This window comes from Maniola jurtina, chromosome 1, assembly GCF_905333055.1.
Source record: "Maniola jurtina chromosome 1, ilManJurt1.1, whole genome shotgun sequence".
Taxonomy (NCBI): domain Eukaryota; kingdom Metazoa; phylum Arthropoda; class Insecta; order Lepidoptera; family Nymphalidae; genus Maniola; species Maniola jurtina.
In genome coordinates, this window is record NC_060029.1 from 5,897,438 (window position 1) to 5,921,945 (window position 24,508).

The 24,508-nt window shown below is 36.1% G+C and overlaps 1 protein-coding gene across 1 annotated transcript in view; it reads left to right on the forward strand.

The window, feature by feature from the left end:
• LOC123864493 (T-box transcription factor TBX20-like) overlaps positions 1-23,044 on the forward strand; it is a 118,108-nt gene extending 95,064 nt beyond the window's left edge. The window contains exons 5-6 of the mRNA XM_045904979.1: positions 2,599-2,834; positions 20,930-23,044. Coding sequence (XP_045760935.1) covers positions 2,599-2,834; positions 20,930-21,251 — 558 coding nt within the window. The 3' untranslated portion in view covers positions 21,252-23,044. The remainder of the gene's footprint in view (positions 1-2,598; positions 2,835-20,929) is intronic.
• The last annotated feature ends 1,464 nt before the right edge of the window (positions 23,045-24,508 follow it).

Genomic DNA, 24,508 nt, shown 5'->3' on the forward strand with positions numbered 1-24,508 from the left:
CTCTCTAAGTACAGCTGTTGAATTTCAGTTTTACGACGTACCTACCTACCTACCTATTCCTAACATGAGGTCCTGTGGCATGCCGCAATAGTTAAGTAAGTACCTAAGTAGGTATCGCCTAAGGCTCTGGCGTACCTAGGTAAATAAAGCTTTAACTTAATAGTTAAAGTCAAAATATTAGCAGATAAAATCATTAACCTCAGAAGAACTCCGAGTTTGTATTTTGTGTGAAACGGGGCGGGGCTGTTGTCATTACAAGGAGCCTTAAATTTCACACCTGTGTCTTAGTGAATTATTTACCGCCAGAGCCACGGCGTTTCAGGGATTATGTTCAAGGTTTAGCCAAGTGCAGTATCCAGCTTTAACTATTTGTGAGATTATCTACTGAGGCAAGCTAAAATTTTCGGGATTGCAGGTAAAAATCTTTTTTTAAGCTAGTTAGGCACCTTCCCACTTGAATTGAAAGGGCATTCGATGGTTACAACATGCTTCCAAGCTTCGTATGGTAGGTACTTATCTAAACTTTTATATAAATACATGGGTACCTATAGGTAGGTACCTACCTACGCGACAAGTCGAGACGGCAATCGGGGTGGGAACGCCCCGCACACCCGCACAACCCCCGTGCTAACCCGGTGCGGGATAACGCGGGTGTGTGGGGCGTCCCGCCGCCTCATACCCCCATTGTCATCTCGACCTGCCGCGTTCTATAAGTACCTACAGCTTCAATACTTTAGAGTTTAGGCTGTTTTAAGTGTCGACTGTCGATAGATTTGGTTAGTAAGTAAGTAGGTAGATCCTACCTATCTTTCTCATTTTTCCAAAAACATGAACAAGATTACCTTTGATATAGATACCTATCTACCTACCTTTAGAATTTCAATCTAAATTATCTCATACCTAATTAAAAGCTTCAAAAAGAATAGACCCGCGGTTGCTTAATATGATAATAAGTACACAGATAGGCGGATGTTCAGAACGCACCTATTAAAGTAATTAGGAAACCCCCAAACACCTTAATAATGAGATAATTCTTCACAGCAGCACCGCACAATGAATCGGCACTCTTGAAACGAACGCAATTATGTAATAAAAGTGAGTAGGTACGCATTCAAATTCATTAACAAACATTAATTATAACATCAGTAGCAAACGCTGCGCTGGTGCTCGCTGATAGGGACGACGCGACCTGACCAATTCGACTACACAATGTCGAGTAACAAACTGTTACTTTCATTCCAAACCTCCGTTCTAAATCTAAATTGTCGACTGCCTAAAAAAGCATTGTAATGTTATCAGGGTTCATGTATGTAGGTATTTATGTGAGCTTCTTTATTCCACCTATTCTACCCACCCGGTAGTACCTACCTACCGGGTAGGTACTACCAGCTGGGTATAGGTTTAGTAGAACCCCTTACATCATCCCGAGTGGCACCGACTATAATTAATTTGATAAAAATTCAATATAATAAATAAATATTTCATATGTTGTTTTATTTTATCGTTCGTAAAATGTGCGTGTTCACAAAAAAAAATATTAAAATATGTTCATGAACAAATAATTAGCATTTTCAATTTTCAAAGTAAGTAACTATACCAAGTTGGGTATCATAAGCAATATGAAAGGGCTTTACCTGTATATTCTAAAATAGATTTTTATCTATTTTGATAAGTACATAAAAGTTTTTGATTTATCGTGTAAAATGTCGAAAAATACCCGAGTACGGAACCCTCGGTGCGCGAGTCAGACTCGCACTTGGCCGGTTTTTCTTTAAAAACGCATAGGTAGTAGGTACCTATCTACCTATTGGAATTTTGTTTTGTTTATGAATAGGTATGTACCTAAGTACCTTTATTATAGTTTTTTTATTAATTCGACTACAGGAATAGATGACGATCATCACATCCCTAGTCGATATGCTGGTGCTAGTATGGGCAGTCAGTGGGTGCCGGCCACTATCGCCCGTCACATCGGTCGACCAATTAATTACAATGTATAGTGATGAGAAATCACCGACACTATCATTATATAGATAACGTTAATTAATTTGACAAGAAAATAGCATCAAGTAACTATATTGTTTGGGGCATACCGAATTAGGCTTTGATGTTTTATTTATTAAATAGGTACCTACTGCAGATCTATTTGGATGATATTATGTACCTACCTACCTTTGTATCTAGGAATTAATTATATTAGTCCATAGATTTTGAATATGCAGTGGCGTGCAGGTCATAAAGTCGTAAAAGCACTGAGTAAGTACTTACCCTAGTTGAAATACCGGAATGCTTATAACGTAACTTTAACCTAATATAACATGATTAATGCAACTAGATATTATCTGAATTCGGTTATAAATAATACCTATCTACTACATTTAAAATAGTTATAAGTAGACTCCATAAAAATCAATAGAGTAGGTACATACTTAGGTACTTACTACTTACCTAGGAATGTGATATCTGTATGAAGGTACCTGTAGGTTGCTTCTAAATCCAATTGTAAAAAATAGGTACGACGCCATAATCTATTATCATATCATATTAGCCAATGAGATCTTTCACGCTTGAGCTAATTACCCCAATCTTCCTTTACAGATCGTCCTCAACTCCATGCACCGGTACCAACCCCGCATACACCTAGTTAAGGTCCGGGACGGTGGCGGGCCTATCACCGACCTCTCCAGGGAACAGCACAGGACCTTCATCTTCCCTGAGACAGTCTTCACCGCGGTCACAGCATACCAGAACCAGCTGATCACTAAGTTGAAGATCGATTCGAATCCATTCGCGAAAGGCTTCAGGGATTCTTCGAGGCTAACCGATTTCGATAGGTAAGATGAAAATTTTCGTATTCAATCTACACTACTGTAACTTCTGTTGGAGGGAAAGAGAGGAGAGAGCTATATTTGGAGGTTCTCTGCGTAGTCAAATCAGATGTGAGGAGATCCGTAGAAGAATCATAGTAACCGATATAGCTCAACGCGCCAGGTTTAACTAAAATAGCTAATCATAAACAAGTCCTGACGGACTAAAAGCCAACGCCAGTTCGTTATTTTAAAAAGCTGAAAGTTTCTCTGCGTATTGTCTCCCACACCTGGGAAGAACGATCATCGACCATGAAGTTTGGATCATGGTGGCTTTGGGAGATAACAGGTAATAAAGATGTAAAAAAATTATGTCGAAGTGGTCGAAGTATAAAATGTGAGTTTTTTATATTTTCTACGGAATAGTGTTAGAAATTAGGTCATGCATTGCCAGACAGTATCGTGGCAATCCCCTTCTAAGGGTGTCTGGCAGGTTGCTACGATCAAAGAAAAAAAATAGATTTTAGATAGGTATAGTAAGATTTTTTACACCTTTATTACCTGTTATCTCCCAAAGCTGCCATGATCCAAACTTCATAGTCGCTGATCGTTCCTCCCTGTGCTGGGGACAATACGCAGATAAACTTTCAGCTTTTGTAAAATAACGAAAGTCTGGCACGCGCTGACTCCTCTACAATAAGTTAAAATACCTACTTCCTACTTTCAGAATAACTACTTAGCTGTTCTTTGAATTATTTGTAACTTTTTAAATTGCAAGCTTTTGAATACATCTTTGAACCATCATCGACTAAACACCTATTCACCATAATGTTTTGCAAACCAAAAGTTTTACTTTTAGCATATGTTAGAAGTTCGTTCAGTATAATTTCCACACCTATTATTTTTACTCAAATTAGCAGCAATTACTCAAAACGCGAGAGTGACGACCACGCGTTCGTGTAGCCAGCAGGGTTAGTATGAGATTTTACGTCTCGATAACGTTGACAGAATTCGAGCATCGAAACCCAGTAATATAAAGAGGACCTATTATCCTTGAAAGCCGTGATAGCCTAGTGGTTAGGACATCCGCCTCCTATTCGGAAAGTCGGGAAGAAGACACTGGCTATAATTTTCTTTTTGAAATTTAAATATGGCAGCTGCGTGCCCCGCTTTCTGATATGAAAACTTTTTTTAGTTCGGTTTTTGGAAGGGCAGTAGTATTTTTTATTTTATATTTAAAAGGTAGGTACGTCTTGTTTACTGATAAAATCAAAAACTGCGTAGGTACAAGGACGGCAGCGTTGGCGACAAGTAAAATCTCATACTAGCCCCACAGGCCTGTACTGCTGCAGGCGAATTTGATAAATTGGCAGGTTATTAGCAACAGTTGAAAGGCATTAGGTCGACCGCCCTGCAATTTGCGTGGCGGCTTTTGCATGAATAAAAGATCAAAAACTCGCCTCATCTGATTGCAGCCGATGCTACGCCGATCGGAGCAGATTTAGGGATGTTGTTATCCCCCTATCAGCTCAATCGATTCGCAAAAAATAAGATTATAGCCATAAAATGTTTCGGAATTTATGGCGATTGTGTTATTGCTCTGATTTGCAATTTATACGGGCTAAAAGGTTAGGCACCTATTTATTATTTTGCTGTAAACAATTCGGGAATATTTTATTTATGGTGGTTTAGATGTAATAATCAGTGGCTTTTCATATATTTTTTTAAGTGACCTCTATACATTTTATAAAATCTTAATAAATACTTACATATTTTATCTGTGTATTTATTTGGTGAAGGAAAATATCGTGAACAAACCTGCATGCCAAACATTTCTTCTTAACGTTCTCAAAGATGTGTGAAGTTTGTCTGTCCGCACTTGGCCAGTGTGGTAAACTTTAGCCAAACCCCTCTCATTCTAAGAGGAGACCCGTTCGCACTCCGCAACAGTGAGCCGTCGAGGAGTTAATGTTGATGATGATAGTTACCCCGGTATTTTATAGGACCTAGATACCTAATGCTATGAAAAACAAAATTTCAGTATGAATGATTTTTCATTTTAGCCTACTTACTAGAATGCGATTAGCACACAAAGCCTGCAAATCATTTAAAACGTCCCTTGCCTGTATAAATTGTGGGTAAAATTATCATCATTAGGTATGAAAATTTTATCCAAATCTGTGTCATAAATTCTAAGCATTCTATTGAAAATGTTATCTCCTAAATGTATTATTAATTTATCAACAAATAGATAAGCTAAAATAATAATAACTAATGTGATCGGTTAGGATAACTATCGATTCTAATTTATGTCACGTCACTAGACGGTGTAGTTAAGTCAGAGATAAATCTATCTCCACAAATATCTGGCGAGTAGATATTGGTCAAGTGTTTGACAAGCAATCGATTATGTTATGCTAATATGATATAGAAATATTCCTAAAATGCAGCGCCTTTGAATGCTATCGATAAATACTATCTAAGTAGGTAGGCACTATGCAACCTGCTACATACTGCAAAGAGGTCAAAAAATAAACTGGAGAAAATAGAGGTACCTACTTACCTACAATTTTTACGTATATTTACTCTTAATTATTCTATATCAAGCATACTAATATAGTCCCCCAACTGATTGCAGATAATGACAGGAAAAAATAGTAGGTATATGAGCTGGTATCATTTGAGCACATTGAACCACTAAAGCCCATCCATAGAATAGAAGTAAATAACCTATCGTACATAGAGGTACCTATTTTTAACCCCCGACCCAAAAAGAGGGGTGTTATAAGTTTGACGTGTGTATCTGTGTATCTGTGTGTCTGTGTATCTGTGTATCTGTGTATCTGTGTATCTGTGTATCTGTCTGTGGCATCGTAGCGCCTAAACGAATGAACCGATTTTAATTTAGTTTTTTTTGTTTGAAAGGTGGCTTGATCGAGAGTGTTCTTAGCTATAATAAAAAAAAATTGGTTCAGCCGTTTAAAAGTTATCAGCTATTTTCTAGTTTTCTTGTAGAAAAGAAGGTTAGATAACCCTTAGGTTCATAATATTCAAGTGTCAATTGACAAATGTCAAGCTGTCAAGGAGGACGTTGCCTAGATATGCCTACATAATTATTTATTTGAAAATGATTTGTCGGGGGTGTTGAAAATTTTTAATTTACACTTGTTTATATTTGTCACAAGCTGCTAAGCTGATAGAGTATTGGTAGATAAATACTTGGATTAACAATGTCATGTAAATTAACTTCTGTCTCTTAAAAAATTATAAACCCTCACTTTATAAGGACTTGTAAAGTAGCGTTTTAATATTGTAGTAATCACCATGTCCTAAAGACCGATGAATTGATCATAGCACAGCTGTTTTTAAACGTGTTAAAGTTTCTGCACATGATATCGTCTGTTCAACACGGAGCATTTTGGAGCAAGTTATCATGGAACCGGTCCGTGCATCACCGACGATGGGCAGATAATAGAAATGCGCTTTAATTTGTCGTTTAGGGCATAATGAGGAGTGAGCCCTGTGATTACGCGCGCCGCCGCCGCCGGCTCGCGCGCTGTTGACGTGAGCTGTTTCCACACGCCGCACTGAGCCCCTACCACGAAACCACGCATCTCCGGACTCGAACGTCTGATCTCGAAGACACAACAATGACTGATCAATGCAAACTGAAGAAAAAGAAGAAAAGAAAGACTTTTTCAATATCAAATTATGTGAAAGCTCAGTCAGCACGCATCATGCACGCAATTTGCATCGAAATATTCTTTCGATGTGGAAAATAAACAATGAAGTCTATCCTTACAGGGAGGCTAGGATCTATGATCTATGATCTATGATCTATGGTAGAATGAGAACATAGGTATTGATAGTAAAGCTGCTATTCGCTTAGGAATTATTAAAAAAACAAATTAAACTATCTATTGAGACAGCCTAGTGGTTAGAACGTCCAGCTCCTTATCAGAAGTCGGGGGTTCGACCCCGGGCACGTACCTCTAACTTTTCAGTTATATGCGTTTTAAGCAATTAAATATCACTTGCTAAAGCAAGCATAACGGTGAAGGAAAACATCGTGAAGAAACCTGCATGCCTGAGAGTTCTCCATGTTCTCAAATGCCAATCCGCACTGGGCCAGCGTGGCAGACTATGGCCTAAACCCTTCTAACTCTGAGAAGAAACCCGTGTTCTGTAGTGATCATGTAAACTATCTACAGAATTAAGGTGAGACGAATGCGAGACGAGAAACAAAGGTAGGAGCCACATGGGAACGCCCGCGATTAAAGCCTCCGGCAAATTCTCGCCTCGGACCGGACGGCTCGACTTTGACTTAATGAGTGGAAATCGGAATTATACGGAACACTTTAAAAATGTGTTCATAACCCACACTTATGGGTGTTAATATTGTCGCTGTAACTAAATGAAAAATGTAAACCTGGGAGCTTTAATAACTTCATGATAAATATTAATGAAGGAATATCGATTAAAGTTTGCACCTTATACAAAGACAACAGCTGTCTCAAAGAAATCATAAGTTTTAACAGGGCTCTCTCCGTCACTCGTTTCCACTCGTTTCATACAATCGTAGTTCCAATTTCATTTGAATATTAAGCAACCAAAGTCCATGAAATTTTGCAGACATATTCTAGAAACTAATATCTGTGTCTGTGGTGTTTTAGATTTTTCTAAAAATATGTAGTTTTAAAATTACAGGGGCTCTAAGATTTGTATGAAAATTTTTAAGACCGCGTAACTTTGAAACCGAATATTTTAACAGAAATCTGGAAAACCACAGACATAGATATTAGTTTCTAGAATATGTCTGCAAAATTTCATGGACTTAGGTTGCTTAATATTCAAATGAAATTGGAACTACGATTGTATGAAACGAGTGGAAACGAGTGACGGAGAGAGCCCTCTTCAACGTAAATCTAATTGACTCGAAAAGTTATGAATTGGTAGGTACCAAATTACCTACCTACATAAAAGATGTCTATGAGACAAGACAAGGGTAGGTATATCATCTTCATTATACAGTGCCATCTTCTAACCTTTTGTTAGTTGTCCGGGCTGTCAGTTGGAGAAAACTTTTCGGTCATGCGCAATTTTCTTCAGTTCCAAGTATTTTTGTCCGGTCTATTCCCTTATACCTATCATGGAACGACTACCTGCTTTAACGGCCAGGTGCCATTTTTCCGGCTATCTTTCAACCGTGGAAACTCGTAGAGGGACTCTCGTTTTGGTGATCGAAAAATGCAACCTTCCTCCTTACGACGGTTTGCAGTTCGCTTTTTCAAACGTTTGAGATGACGTCTCTACATGTTATCTGAAACATTCTCCGTAGACAATGCATCTCAAAAGCTTGCAACCGTCGACAGCTTTCCTTTCGTAACACCCATATTTCGCATCCATATAAAAGGGTATATCAACCTAGCTTTTCCCTACAAATTCTGCCTAAATAAAAGAATCAATCTCTTCCACCTACATACCTATTAATAGCAAAATAATTCTATCTACTTATTTAGGTATTCATATTATTTAAGTGTAGGCTAAGCTCACTTCGACTTTTTGTTTTCTTTCAACTTACCGATATAAGCCACTATTTCCATCAAAGATATTTTGATGGTTCAATAAACTTTTTCATTAAGCGATGATCAGTTCCTCGAACCTATTAATAGAGTAATGGACGCGTCAGTGTATGCTACTGGAAGTAGGCACTTTGTAATAATAATTGATACACGTTGATAGCCACAGCGAGATTGACGGCCATTTTGAGATGCTATCGATGCATTACCGCGGCTTCCTTCGCTACCGTTCTTTAGTCTCAATGAAAAATAGATAATTAAAAGTTTAAGAGATCCGTCCGATGTTCAATATCGAGATTTTTTTAATTTAAAAGCCGTGATGGCTTAATGATTGACTGCATAACCAAGTGCGATTTCGAATACAGGGCTTCGGAGCAATCAAAACGTGCCTTCGCTTGGGTTTACCTTTTGTGGGTTTTTTACTAATTAGCTAAGCTGATTACAAGTTCTGTGGTAGGTACCTAATACTACTTACACTAATATTATAAAATATAAATGCGAAAGAGTGTCAGTCTGTCTCTGGGTTACAAAGTTGCGTGGGAGCAATCGGCTGAGCTTTCAGTTGCCAAGAAGATGGTGCAGTGTATTGTTACATATTGTAACTTTTCTATTATTTGGGGAGAGTTACTAATACTAAACCAATAAATTTTTAATTTTTACCACTAGCCTTCAAAAACTCTACTCTTTATACCTATGTACTTATTTCACCTCACTTAGATTTTTAAATGAGTGAGTCTAACGACTTCCTTCGCTGACATCCGAAATGGCCAGACAATAAGTGTGATAAATCGGCAAAGTGTGGGAATGGGGGGCATTTCAGGTATTAATTAATAAGGTACTACGCCTCCCATTTAATCAAGCAAGTTTTTGTGGGAGTCTTTGTCGGCACGCATTAGGCTTAATTGCAAACGATTCACACACATTTAATATTCCGTTTAGACTCCATCAAGTTATAGGCTTGCTCTTGATAGTCACTTCTCATGAAAAATGGTGATGTTCTTAGATTGTAGGCTGAGATAAGGCTTTTAGACAGGATCAGCAATTTTTTTTTTTTCATTAGGTATGGGCAAGCGCTTACTTCTCATGATGTGGCCTAAGATGGGACAAATTTACCTAGAAAATCACCTGTCTAAGAATTCGCTCTTGTTTTAAAGATACCCGGATTGTAATTGATAGTAAACACAGATCGCGGAAGACTATTCCAAACCATGCGTATGAGGATTGAAGTATGATGATGCAAATATGGAAGGACCATGATCTCCTACCATGTCTTATCGTCATTATCGTCTCAACCGTTAGCCAATTTTAATTTAGTTTTTTGTTTGAAAGGTGGCTTGATTGAGAGTGTTCTTAGCTATAATCCAAGAATATCGGTTCAGCTGTTTGAAAGTTATCAGCTTTTTTTTAGTTACTGTAACTTTCACTTGTCGGGGGTGTTATAAATTTTTAATTTACACTTGTAAACTTTGTCTTTCGTCTTCTTAAGTAGGTAGTACGTTAAGTTATTTTTTTTGTTTCTCCTAAACTTAACTTAATAATTTATAGTATGCGTTTTATGCGCTTTCGATATTATGCTATTTACAGACATCTGTTGTTACCAGTTCGTCTGGGAGACGTGTGGGATAGTCGTTTTAAATTCCAATATCTCGAATAGTGATGTCCATCATTTCATAATCTAATATCGATAATAACAATATTATTAATCGTAGTATGTACACACACCGCCATACCGATCTCCTATTTAGATTTTGCTGTAGATTATTTACTTAAGAGGAAAACCATCTCGAATGACTTAGACGATTTCACCTTCAAACTAGCAATTTTGACATGTCATGACCCTCTATTGACAATTAATCAAGCAGACATTTCAATCTGCGAAATTTACGCGGACTTTTAGTATTTTGACGTAGGAGGGTAAAAGATCCAGTACATGAACGAATAAGGATTACCCTGACTTTGACCTAAAATTAAGATATATGAGAATTGTTCTATATATAATTTTTATTTTTTGTGTATCTGTACACAGTATATCAAAAAATCAAATAAAATGCGTGGTATTAATTATTATAAATTATTTTATTTAACAAAAGGATAAATTGCCAGTAAATGAACTGGGAATTTCAGTGAATGAACGAACTCTATCTAGTGCATAAACTCTCGATTCCTATTAATAAATTCTTAAGTATATTTTCGGCTTGGAATTTAAAAAAAATTGTCAGATTTTCAGTTTTTGACTTATTGTATATTTTTTTCTACATTTTGCGCGATAAATCAAAAACTCTTTTACATAATAATAATAAATAAAACCTGTTTTAGAATGTATAATAGAGCCCTTTCATATGATATTATCCCCTTTGGTATAGTTATCTTAGTTTGAAAGTCACCTAAATTTTCTGGAAAACAGTCCAAATGACTACAGAGAAAATGAAACTTAACGCCCTTGTTGCATCCAAGTCGCTGGAAGTGCAACATCAGCTACTGAATGTGTTAAGAGTAGTGAGAATAATATACCGTAACACAAGTGTCTGATGTTATCAGATTTGTTCCTTTGAGCCGAGAAGCCACATGTTCTGATGCTTTTTAGACAATCTAAGATCTATCATTAAGTGATCCAAATAATTTTGATTGAATGGTCTAAGTTGAGATGTAAAAAAGTCACTACATCGTCACTACCTTCTGAAAGTTCTTGAAATGGTAGATTAGAGGTACTGGGTTGGGGCTGAGGTACAGATTTATCACCAGAAGTCAGAATCGTTCAAATTGCAGACTGCAAGTTACAATAGAGCCGCTTGGAACAATTTTTTTGCTGTTTCTTCTGGTAATATTCACAACGCAGAAATAATAATCATCATGGTGTTTAGATGGTTCGCGCCAAATAATAAAATTTTTTTTTTAGTAAAAGTAGTTAACTATTCTTATTTGCTCATAAACGCAACGAGGAAATACAGCTTCCACATATAAAAATTGGAATCCAGGCCTTGCTGTTAGCTGCTAATGGGTTCTCAAAGAAGCCCGAGTATGCTTGTTTTACTGGGCACAAAAGGAAAGAATGAAAGGAGCTTACCCAGTACATCTTAAAAGATCCGTTATAGATACATGCATCCTGCCATGCCTTACCTATGCCAGCCAAACATGGGTCCAGACAAAGAATATAAAAAGAAATAGTGACTTGCTAAAAGGCGATGGCAAGTTGCATAAATTAAGCAAAAAATATTCAAAGTGAGAATTGAAGACATAAGAAAAAAGACAAAGCCTACAGACACCTTGAGACATGCCCTAAAACTGAAATGTAAATGGTCATATTGTATCGATTTTTACAGATGAAAGAAGGACAGGTAGGTAGACCGAAAACGCGTTGGTCTAATGCTATTGTGCAAATCGCGAGAGAAAATTAGCTTGATAGTACCAAAGACAGAGAGAAATGGGGATACCCAAGAGGGATCCATATCCAAGAAAGAAGAATACCAGAATAAATATAAAAAAAATTCAAAAGAAAAATAAAACCGACTTCAAAATCACAAACACTAAAAAGTAAAAAATAATTTAAGTTATTGTGGTTTTTGAAGTCGGTTTTATTTTTCTTTTGAAAATTTTTTATTTCAAAATTTTTAGTGGCCCCACTGTACTATAATAATATGCCATGCCCAGCTAAAACCCTACTGTTTACTAAGCAATTACACTGATCGCGAGCAATTTGCTCTTATCCATTGAGGAGTTCTGTTCTCCATCTCAGAAGATATTCATCAGAACTTCATCTTTATATGGGACCACCTGCAAAGTATACCTAGCTTTTCAAAAAAAAAATAATTTCCAAATCGGTCCAGGCGTCTTTGAGCAATCGGTGAACATACATTAAAAAAAAAATTGAATTTGCTCTTATCCATTGAGGAGTTCTGTTCTCCATCTTCAAAGATATTCATCAGATCTTTACCAAATTTATATGGGACCACTTGCAAAGTATACCCTATCAAACAAAAAAAAAATCCAAATCAGTCCAGGCGTCTTTGAGTAATCGGGGAACATACATAAAAAAAAAATGATACCGACGAATTCAGAACCTCTTCCTTTTTTTAAAGTCGGTTAAAAATATACTAAGATTTACTAACATGGTGTTATACCACAGAGTAGCAAACAGAGGCAAAGCTTCTAAGAAGCGAGCAAATTTTATAACTATTTTGGTAGGGTTGGCACTGGAGGATACAATTTAATTAACAATAGTTATTTGGTCAACAAGATGGTAAAGTTTGTTTTTGTTGTGATTGCCTAGTCTAAATATCGATCTTTAAATATCGATCAATAGATCTAAATATCGATTTTGAACGAAATTAGTCAATTTAGAAAGAATTATAAATGGTGCCAACTTTTTTAAATTTTGGTTACAGTTTCCTATTTTGTGATCCCAGGGAGCTCTAAATATCGATTTTGAACGAAATCGGTCAATTAACAAAGAATTTCAAAATGGCGTCGACTTTTTTAAATTTTGGTAACAGTTTCTTATTTTGTGATCCCAGGGAGCTCTAAATATCGATTTTGAACGAAATCGGTCAATTAACAAAGCACTTCAAAATGGCGTCGACTTTTTTAAATTTTGGTAACAGTTTCTTATTTCGTGATCCCAGGGAGCTCTAGATATCGATTTTGAACGAAATCGGTCAATTAACAAAGAATTTCAAAATGGCGTCGACTTTTTTAAATTTTGGTAACAGTTTCTTATTTTGTGATCCCAGGGAGCTCTAAATATCGATTTTGAACGAAATCGGTCAATTAACAAAGAATTTCAAAATGGCGTCGACTTTTTTAAATTTTGGTAACAGTTTCTTATTTTGTGATCGCAGAGAGCTCTAAATATCGATTTTGAACAAAATCGGTCAATTAACAAAGAATTTCAAAATGGCGTCGACTTTTTTAAATTTTGGTAACAGTTTCTTATTTTGTGATCGCAGAGAGCTCTAAATATCGATTTTGAACAAAATCGGTCAATTAACAAAGAATTTCAAAATGGCGTCGATTTTTTTTAATTTTGGTAACAGTTTCTTATTTCGTGATCCCAGGGATCTCTAAATATCGATTTTGAACGAAATCGGTCAATTAACAAAGAATTTCAAAATGGCGTCGACTTTTTTAAATTTTGGTAACAGTTTCTTATTTTGTGATCCCAGGGAGCTCTAAATATCGATTTTGAACGAAATCAGTCAATTTAGAAAGAATTATAAATGGTGCCAACTTTTTTAAATTTTGGTTACAGTTTCCTATTTTGTGATCCCAGGGAGCTCTAAATATCGATTTTGAACGAAATCGGTCAATTAACAAAGAATTTCAAAATGGTGTCGACTTTTTTAAATTTTGGTAACAGTTTCTTATTTTGTGATCGCAGAGAGCTCTAAATATCGATTTTGAACAAAATCGGTCAATTAACAAAGAATTTCAAAATGGCGTCGACTTTTTTAAATTTTGGTAACAGTTTCTTATTTCGTGATCCCAGGGAGCTCTAAATATCGATTTTGAACAAAATCGGTCAATTAACAAAGAATTTCAAAATGGCGTCGACTTTTTTAAATTTTGGTAACAGTTTCTTATTTTGTGATCCCAGGGAGCTCTAAATATCGATTTTGAACGAAATCGGTCAATTAACAAAGAATTTCAAAATGGCGTCGACTTTTTTAAATTTTGGTAACAGTTTCTTATTTTGTGATCGCAGAGAGCTCTAAATATCGATTTTGAACAAAATCGGTCAATTAACAAAGAATTTCAAAATGGCGTCGACTTTTTTAAATTTTGGTAACAGTTTCTTATTTCGTGATCCCAGGGAGCTCTAAATATCGATTTTGAACGAAATCGGTCAATTAACAAAGAATTTCAAAATGGCGTCGACTTTTTTAAATTTTGGTAACAGTTTCTTATTTTGTGATCCCAGGGAGCTCTAAATATCGATTTTGAACGAAATCGGTCAATTAACAAAGAATTTCAAAATGGCGTCGATTTTTTTAAATTTTGGTAACAATTTCCTGTTTTGTGATCCTAGGGATCCTCAGATATTGATTTTGAACAAAATCTATGACAGGTCAAGAAAATAGATTTTAAACACTATTTAAATTATTATCATTAACATTAAATTAAATGAAAACACGACGCGCGACGTGTACTGCAGCCCCTGAGCTTGAGCACAGGCCGAGCCGGTATAAACCGATTTCTCTCCGTACGCGACGTAGCGCCTGTGCTCACGCACACACGCGCCTCAAGCTTGTAGTAGTGTACCTATCGTAGCGCGCTTGTATGAAGCTTTGACTCTGTTCGCTACTCATGTGGTTATACAACGCAATACCACACTCACAAACACTCGTACAAACATACAGACAAGTATATACTCACACACACTCACACACACACATGGACGCACGCACACGCACTTTTGAACGGTTTGAACGGAACACGGTTTTGAAATTGAAATTGAAAAAAGTGTAAGAATTTGTAAGAAAATATTTAAAAAAGGTATATCAGCCGGTTTTTTATTCCAGCTCTTAATACATGTAAAAACGTCCAATCTGTTCATTTACTCGAGCCTTTACCCTAGTACCTAATTATATCGACCGCCCCATATCAAAACAAAGTAAATGTCATTTTTCCGAAAATCGTTTTATGTCATAAGCCTAACTTTCATAGTATGTCCCGTTGTATTGTAAGGACACCCACATTAAAGTAAAATTAAAAGCTAGTAAGTCGCTTTGACCATTTTAAAACATAGTAAGTCTATGAACTGGCTAGGTTTTTATAGATTAATGCGCCTTACTAAGTTTTTAAAAGGAATTAGATTAAATAAAATAAATATCACCCATTATCTAAATACCATGTCAAAACAGTAAATACTTAATAATGCATTAAAACTTAAAAGTAAGATAGGAAAAGTCAATGACCTCTACATGTCAACTGTTAAATATGGTTTGCAAGGGAAATACTTTGCATACTTACGTAATGTTTTTAGGGTTCCATATCTCAAAAGGAAACACGGGACCCTTATAGGATCACTTTGTTGTCTGTCTTTCTGTCCGTCTGTCCGTCTGTCGTGTCTGTCAAGAAAACCGATAGGGTATTTCCCGTTAACCTAGAATTATGAGCAGGTAGATAGGTCTCAACTCTCATAGCCCAAGTAAAGGAATAAATCCGAGAACAAATTTCGTGATTCTTGATCAACGGGAAGTACTGTATAGGTTTTCTTGACGGACGGACGGACAAATGGACAGACAGCAAAGTGGTCCTTTAAGAGCTCCGTTTTTCATTTTGAGGTACAGAACCCTAAAAAAGAAAATGATGCACATGTAATGAATAAATGTGTTGGCCAGTCTTCACACTAAAATATTTAAACCCCTTTAATTTAAAAACTGTCATAGCCTAGTGGTTAGAACGTCCGCCTCCTAATCGAAGGTCGGGGGTTCGATCCCGGAATCACGCACTACTAACTTTTCAGTTATGTGCGTTTTAAGCAATTTAATATCACTTGCTTTAACGGCGAAGGAAAATATCGTGAGGAAACCTACATACCTGCAAGTTTTACATGTTCTCAAAGGTGTGTGAAGTATGCCATTCCGCATTGGACCAGAAAGAACTACGGCCTAAACTTCTTTTGAATTTAAACCACTTACTAGGTTTTGATCTGAGAAAGAAATTTGACATTAATTGACAAAATTGAGAGACCTAAGCTTGTATAAGAACACAGAAGTGTCATAATTCGTGTTCACTTTGCCTAACGTCTCTCAGAGAGCAGAGAGAGATTTAAACTGTTTCTTATAATCACTGGCCATATTTCAAATGCGAAAGTGTGTTTGTTGGTTTAATATTCAATCACGCTGCAACGGAGCAACCAGTCGACGTGGTTTTTTGCATGGATACATTTAAAGACCTTGAGAGTGACATCTCTCTCCGCATCGTATTCATTATTGCTGAGGGTTGTGATCTCTTTCCATTATTCCTACATCTAATGGTAGGTTTTCTTGGGATAATAATGTGGTGGGTTCAAAGAGCCTACGGAACTCGACTAGAAAAACGAGATTTTGACACTTAGGTTTAACGGTTATGAATTAGTTATTAATATCAGTGATAAAATTGATTAGGGCTGTCAGGTAAAATGACATTTATCTCGGAAAATCAAAGAGTGTCCACGAGATTTTATTCCAAGTTTGCGCTACTAACTACATATATTATGAAGAGGAAAGGTTTGTTTGTTTGTTATCGATAAACTCTGAAACTACTGAACTACTTGCACTAAAGACATAATCATCAACATCAACCGACAGACGTCCACCGTGAACATAGATCTTTAATAGGGTCTTCCACATGCTACGGGTTTGCGCCGCCTGAATCTTTGCGCTTGCGCTTGACGACAATCATGCTTTAAAGAAAGCAATGATGAGGTCCAAGTTGGAGCACGCTTACCTAGAAGATGCCTATTCACTCTTGGCTTGCAGGTATCTAAGGTATATATGGCAGGAAACACGGCCGCCGAAATGGCGTTCCAACCTTTAGGCTCTCCCCATTGCCCGCAGCATGAATCTGAGCTTTCTTATGAGACCCATGGTTATATTATGTACATATAATATCTCATAAGAAAGCTCTAACACACAATCCAGCTAAGTAAGTCCAATTTCGAAAAAAGCTAGCTAGCCGACAAATCTAACTCAGGCAGCTTTCGGGAACCTTCGAGATGTCTCTGTCCAAAATTCCTCAATGCTTGAAGAACAGTCTTTGAATAGTGCATATTGTCAGTGATGAAATATGGATCCGAAATATAGGTCTTTTTTTTTTGTACACAGGAAATGCCTGACGCATACCCCTCCGTCATGTGGGGCTTGCACCAAACTTGCACTACTACGAAATCCATTTCGGAACACGGCACCCGGAACGAGGCGCGCTATCTCCTAACATAGGTATAATACCTATTTAGAACACTTACTATCTGTCATCATAATCTATGACAACCTCCGAGTATTTACCTGGTAAAACCGTAACTTTAGAATAAAATTTAGTATATAAGCAGGCTTCATTTAGAAATGAAAAAATCCCTATTTTATTTTTCAACGATTATAAACACAACTTTCATTCAAAAATAATAAGCTTAAATTCATTTTAAATAATATTTTGCGACGAAATGACGCGCACAGTCCTTCCGCCATGACAGTCCAGTGGACACTGAATTCCATAGAGCGCCTGCAAGAAAATAAATAGCACAGGAAGTTTTTTGGTTAGTTTTAGATTATTTAAGAAACGAAAAACATTTAGTATAAAACTAACAGTTAAAATTGATTGCTAAACCTAAACATATCATTTTCTGGAGGTTGGCTTCAAAGTATCAAGATGTTAAAGAAAACTTTTACAGAACAAGTTGCGAACAGCAATGTTTTCAACTTGGTTTTTTTTTTTATTGGGATAATGTATACTAAATAAAAAGAGGCCCTTATAATCTTCACAAACTGAAGTTTTTAATTGCATGTATTTAATAGCTGTTAATGCTTTAGAAAAATAAACAATTTACTTCAAAGTACAGCATTTTTGCGATTTGTCAAATAGCAATTACCTTAATAGTAAGTACCTTTCTAAACCTAAATTCATATTCTATTTGAATTTTGACAAATAGAAATCTTGTAGGAAAAGATTTGTAATTTATTCCACCGAATAAAGATACGTAATGAAAAGAATTTATTTGTAAAAAAAATCTCTTCTCAGTAAGTTTTTAACTTTTTGCCCAGGACTTTTATTTCGTTGCAATGCGATCATTAACTTTTTTCAAGTAAAATGATTCGCTATCAATAAAACCAAATCGATATCGACAAGACCAGATATCGATAACACCACTCGCAATTCCTCGCCGGCCTCTTAGTGCGCCGCCCTGTAATTTGGCGGCGAGTGTCGGCCATTACCGCTGATACCGAGATCATAATAAATACCCCATTAACGCCCCCATAGCACCCGAAACGACACGACATAATATCCTCACATTCTGACGAATTAAAAAATAATAAAAAGTGTAAGTATAGTCTGTGCGCGCTTGGCTAACCATAAGATATTAAATTGCCACCGCAGAAATTGTTGTTATCTAGACGAGGAGGTGAATGGTAAAATCAAACTCTATATTTTATGCCTTACTACGCTTCAATTAAGAATTCTATTAATTTACTGAAAAGAGTTCCGGACTCTTTGATTTTCCGTGACCAAAAGTGTGCTTATGCGCTTCCTACTTTCAAGCAAGCTACTCATATCTCTGTACTTACTCATCAAAATCGGTTACCTAAACCGGTGGGTCGTGAAAAGCTAGCTGACAGACAGGTCACACACTTTCGCATTTTTGATTTTTTGGGATAAAAAGTATCCAATGCCACTCTCCTTAGTCCTTACCCATGCAAAAGCACATCAATCCGTTGCTCCGTTGCGATGTCATTGAAGGGCATACCGACAAACAAACAGCCTTTCGCATTTATAATACTTATTGGTAAGGACTTTATACCTAGTGAAGTTTTGAAATTCCAAAGGCTGGACCATTACCCTTTTATTGATATGTGCTAGCAGCTAGGGTTTTCCAATAAAAAATACATATGAAAGTACCTACCTACTTCGGCTTTATGCGATCTACCTGTTATGCACCGGCGCCCGCGGCTGCTCCGGTGATAGATTAAATTCGACACGGCATCTCGTGATGTCATGCCAATTTCGAGCCTCATCTCAAATCTGGTATCGTCACGCTCATTTGCCGCTCAGCCTCATATCTCAAAACTCAGACGCCGTTAATAACAACAGCTGATATATAGGTACCTATCGAGATCTGAGTATAAGACGTAACCTGTTTTATACGTATTTATCGCACTAGTTAGGGCCGTCGCTCTGCGAAAACTAGACAGTATATTAATATGTACCTATCATTTACGGTTTTTTATTTTTTATTACGGTTTTTCTGAAAGTCTCGTGGGAGCTCTTCGATTTTCCGGGATAAAAAGTAGCCTATGTCCGTCTCCGGGATACAAGCCTCTGTACCGAATTTTGGGAAATCGGTTAAACGGATGGAAACGGGAAAAGTTGAGGGAGACAGAGATAGAGACACTCTTTCGCATTTATAATATTACTTAGTATGGAAGTATGTATATTTAAAATTGTATTTTAGCAACCTGCCTTAATTTAATGAGCGTATAACGTTTTATGAGTTTCTAAAACACGTGCCGGGTGTCCTGTCGGTGGCTGCAGCTTCTGCGAAGTGCATTTTATAGAGCGCGACCACGCGCGGCGCGCTGCGAGCTACGAACGCACTAACTTGCCAAACACGGGATTCGGAGAACTTCTTAATCGTTGTTAGAATCGATACAGGAATTGCTAATATGACCATATTCTTAAGATCTCTATGCATACTATAAACTTGTTGATTATTTAGCGTAAAAAAATCGTGAAGATCACGATCATCGTGAGTATCTGAGTGAAATAAAATTCTACAGTGCAAGTAAATCAAGGTAGATTTCTGGTCTACTTTTATTTTTAACCCCCGACCCAAAAAGAGGGGTGTTATAAGTTTGACGTGTGTATCTGTGTATCTGTCTGTGGCATCGTAGCTCCTAAACTAATGAACCGATTTTAATTTAGTTTTTTTTTTTGTTTCAAAGGTGGCTTGATCGAGAGTATTCTTAACTATAATCCAAGAAAATCGGTTCAGCCGTTTGAAAGTTATCAGCTCTTTTCTAGTTACTGTAACTTTCACTTGTTGGGGGGTGTGATAAATTTTTAATTTTTAATTTTGTTAATACATAGTACTAGTTAGGTAGGTACCGTAAAGGTAAACTATGCACCGATTCAGTTTTTATTATAACGATTTTTTCTTGTCATCATTGGTACACAAGCTCATACCATTTCCAAAATCGATATTTCAAGTGAGCTCTGAATATGCGAAAGACCTTAATTAAGCTATTAAGCTAGATACTATATCTAGGTACCTATTAATGAATGAATGAATGAATACTTTTATTGTACATTACAAAATTAGGTAAAGATATATACTAGGTAGAAATAGACACAATTAGATAAGATAAAGTAGAAAGAAAAATTTCAGAAAATCGATAGTGTGGTCATGTTATATTAGTGGGTATTAATTTTTATGACATCCAAAAACATGTAGGTGTTCTTATGGTCGTAGAAATTCTCCGAAGTAAATTTTATGAACCACGGCCCGTTGAAAGCTAACGAACACGCGAACTCGCTAAACGTGAGATTCGCAGAACTCTCTACCCAGTAGGTAAACTTCGCACTAGTGTTATACATCTATTTACGTTCATGTAAGAAAAGCAAGCCGCCAAGTTCTATGACTATCTAAACGCTCTCTTCCTTTTCCTTAATATGTTCGTTGAAAATATCTAATTTGAACTCTGGATCTACAATCAACTAGATAGGACCAGTCAAAAGAAAATCTTAGCTAACTTTAGTCAATCACATTAGTCAAATCAGAACAACATATCGTCGATACGTTTTTTGAATACTTACCAGATCAGATATTAACTGTTCGTTTCTGTTTATTTCCAGGGATCCAATGGAGTTGATGCTAATGGAACAGCAGCTACTTCGGTCTCCGTTACGACTGTACTCAGGGGCGACTGGTACCAGCGAGGAAGAGGCAGAGAAACGTGCAGTTTGGGCTAGAACTCCGCCGGCTTTGCAGCTCTTAGCGCTTGGGGGTCGCGCCTGGCCCACCGCCTGGCCCCAACCCCTGGCTCTACCACCAGAACTCTGGCTACAGAAACCTCCCGCACCAGTACGGTACTGTCCGTACCCTCCTCCCGCGCACCCCTCCGCGCCTCCACCAAGATCAGACCACGTACCGTCGTCGCCGCGACATCCAATGTAAAATTTCAACACACTTGTACCAAAACTTTAGGAAGTTTTATAATTCCTATATGAAGTGGCAAAAACTAATTTCCGAACTATAAATAGTGCTGTGAAAAAGTTATATAATTGAAGACTAGGAAATTAATAAATGAATGTACCTATTAAATCTAAGAAACTTGTGTAATTCGGTCTCTAGTTGACATTAGTTATACGTTTGTAATTTGAAGGTTCCTACCCGAATATTAATTTTAATTGTATAGATAGATCAATTTAGCATACAGTTACCTGTATAGAGTTCTTTCCTAATTCTCTGCATTTTATTGTTTTGAACATTCTTATCATAATTATTATTATGTGTATGTGTACAGATGAAACTGACAGTTTATTAAATTATTAAAACAGTAACCAAAGATTCTGTAACTGTCCTGTAAAAATAAATGTTTAGTTGTTGCTAACACGTCATGTGAATAAAAATATAAAAATAGTATGATTATTCTGAAACAGTTTACATAAATAACTTGATGAGTTAACATTCCAGAGTTGGTTATAATGTATCCAATATACCTGATATATTTTTAATAACAATTAAAGACGTATTTAAGACTTTTTTATTAATCTAAAAGTGAAATATTGAATGCTTCAATTGTCTTCGAATTTTAAAAGTTTTTTTAGATTTTATTCTTTCGAAAGTTTGGGAAACAGTGATAAACGTTGTATTAAACTATGTGTGTATATTTTAGAATTAATATTTATATTCCATTCAATATAAGTTTACTAAAATGTCTACATAATATTGAATATTTTATAAGTAAGAGAATTTTAAAATTAATTCACAAATCCAATAGTTTTATAAATCTGAGCAAAATAGCAAAAGGCATTTGCAGTGCAGAAAATTCATAATAGATATTACCAGAAACCATACCTATTATTATCATAGTATTATTATTTAGTTAAGTATAAGCCTAGAACCATCCACGAACGTTGTATTTTTAACTAAAAAATTTCGAGTTTGTTGACAACCAAATCTGCAACGAATTTCATTAGATATGGTAAAAATGTATTTTTTAAATGTGTAATTATAAAATATTCAAAATTATGACTGTAAAAATCTATAAACTACCTATTAGAATCTGTATATGTATTGTATAGTGGTTGATTAAATTATTTTTGTAGTGTAAGCACTGTACATAGAGGTCACGTAGTTGTTAATGGGTAAGAGATTTTTTGAAAAAGTAATCTGTAGAAGAAAATAATGCGACGACTGCTCACACCGTCTATCCGTCTTCCTGGTCTTCCTGAAATTTTAAGTTAAAAAGAAAATTTTCATATTAGGTACCTATTGCGCGTAATGTATCATGACAAAATTACCTTCCTACATAGAATGAAGAATTTTTAACACAAAATTCATTATTTAAGTCACTTCTAGTAACTTTAACGTAAGAAATTTCTGATTATATACTAACAGTTTTGGGTACAATCAAATTAGCATCATTGTTATGCAAAGTTAATTATTGTGAAATAATTAAGAGAAGTAACCCTATCGCGCTCCCATACAGAAATTATCATAATATAATTTATGCCCTATTCCATTTTGGCGGTTTTATTTGACTGCAACTATGTGCTTAAGTGAACTACAGATTTTCTTGTTAATTTGCAGTAATTCATAGATATCAATTAAAAAACTATTGCATACGTAAGGTGATTTAGTAACTGATTTAAAGTTGTAATGAAAAAAATATCAAAATGTGGATAATGTGAGCAGTTCGCAAACGTAGTGACACATATCAGGGTCCGCCCTAAGTGTTAATAAACTAAAAAGCAAATACAAATTATTGTTTTATTTTATTAGAACCCCGTAAGGTGTCTACTATCAATATCCCGGCAGTATATACAATACATATTCTTATATACGTAAGAGAGGTGGACCTTTCCATTCAAAAATGGTTACTTACCCAATGCCCATTTCGGGTGGAATTCTGAAAAACATCTCACTAGGTACTTAGGTTACTTCGAAATGTAGGTAGTAGTAAGATTGGTTGCTAAACGGCTAAAAAGCGGACAGAAATCCAAAATTTCGAAGCTCAAATCCCTATTGTTGTAAGCCTCATTGAAAAGGGAGCTTCATTGAAACGAGGGAAAAGTTAAATTAGTCGTGTTTGATATTCTCATATTACTTACTTTAAAAATAAACAATCAGAGGGTTGAACCCTCATTGAGTTCATATTCCGAACTACTAAATAAAATGGTTGGCCTTACAACAGATCGATGAAATCTAACAAGGACAACCACTTTTGATCAAAATGATCTGACAAAATATGCAATTTATTTATGCAATTATTGCAAATCCATCAGGTACCTACTACATAATAGATAAGACAATGTTTGTAGAAATAAATCATTTTATTTTTTTGCAAGTAAAATTAAATATTGGAAAAGCTTCGGAGGACTAGGTACCTACATGCTACCTAGGTACCTAAAGTAGTTTCTAGACTTGTCTACGAGTTATACAAAACTATTCAGTAGATCGATAGATGCGGTTTTTTTTCCACTACAGAACCATTAAACGGCAGGTTCAAATCATATTCTCCAGGGATAGACCAATAGAGGGTGCTGCAGTCGAGGTATAAAAAACATTAATTATATCTCGTATTGTTTAATAAAGACTTTCTTTCTTTATAAAGAGAAGGAAGCTAATTCATTGAACTACCTACGTAAACGTACCTAATAGAAAATTGAGACTTACCTACTGGTGTTCATAGTGATAGAAAAATAATTAGGTCAATTTGAAGTTCCAACATGGCAGTCTGCGCAAGTTACTCATTAGTTTAGGTCATTATCATCATGCTCAACCCATCACCGCCGGCTCACTTTTGAACAATGGGTCTCCTCTCAAAATGAGAAAGTTTCGTTTGGCCGTAGTCTACCACGCCGGCCAAGTGGTAATTGGCACAGTTCACCCATCATTGAGAAGATTATGGAGAACTCTCTTAGTAATGCAGGATTCCTCACAATGTTTTTTTTTCCTTTACCGTTAAGGCAAGTGCTATTTCAAAGGCTTAAAACGAACATAAACTCAGAAAAGGTAAGAGGTGAGTGCCTGGGATAGAACCTATACTTTCTGAATAGGATAAGTAAGGCCGACATTTTAAAAACTATTCTATCGCAGATTTTGTAGATTATGTACTAAGGATTAAATATAGGTATAGCCCGGGCTGAGATTTGTTATTGTACAATAACCAGGCATAGACCGTACACCTGTTACGACTTCAGAGTTCA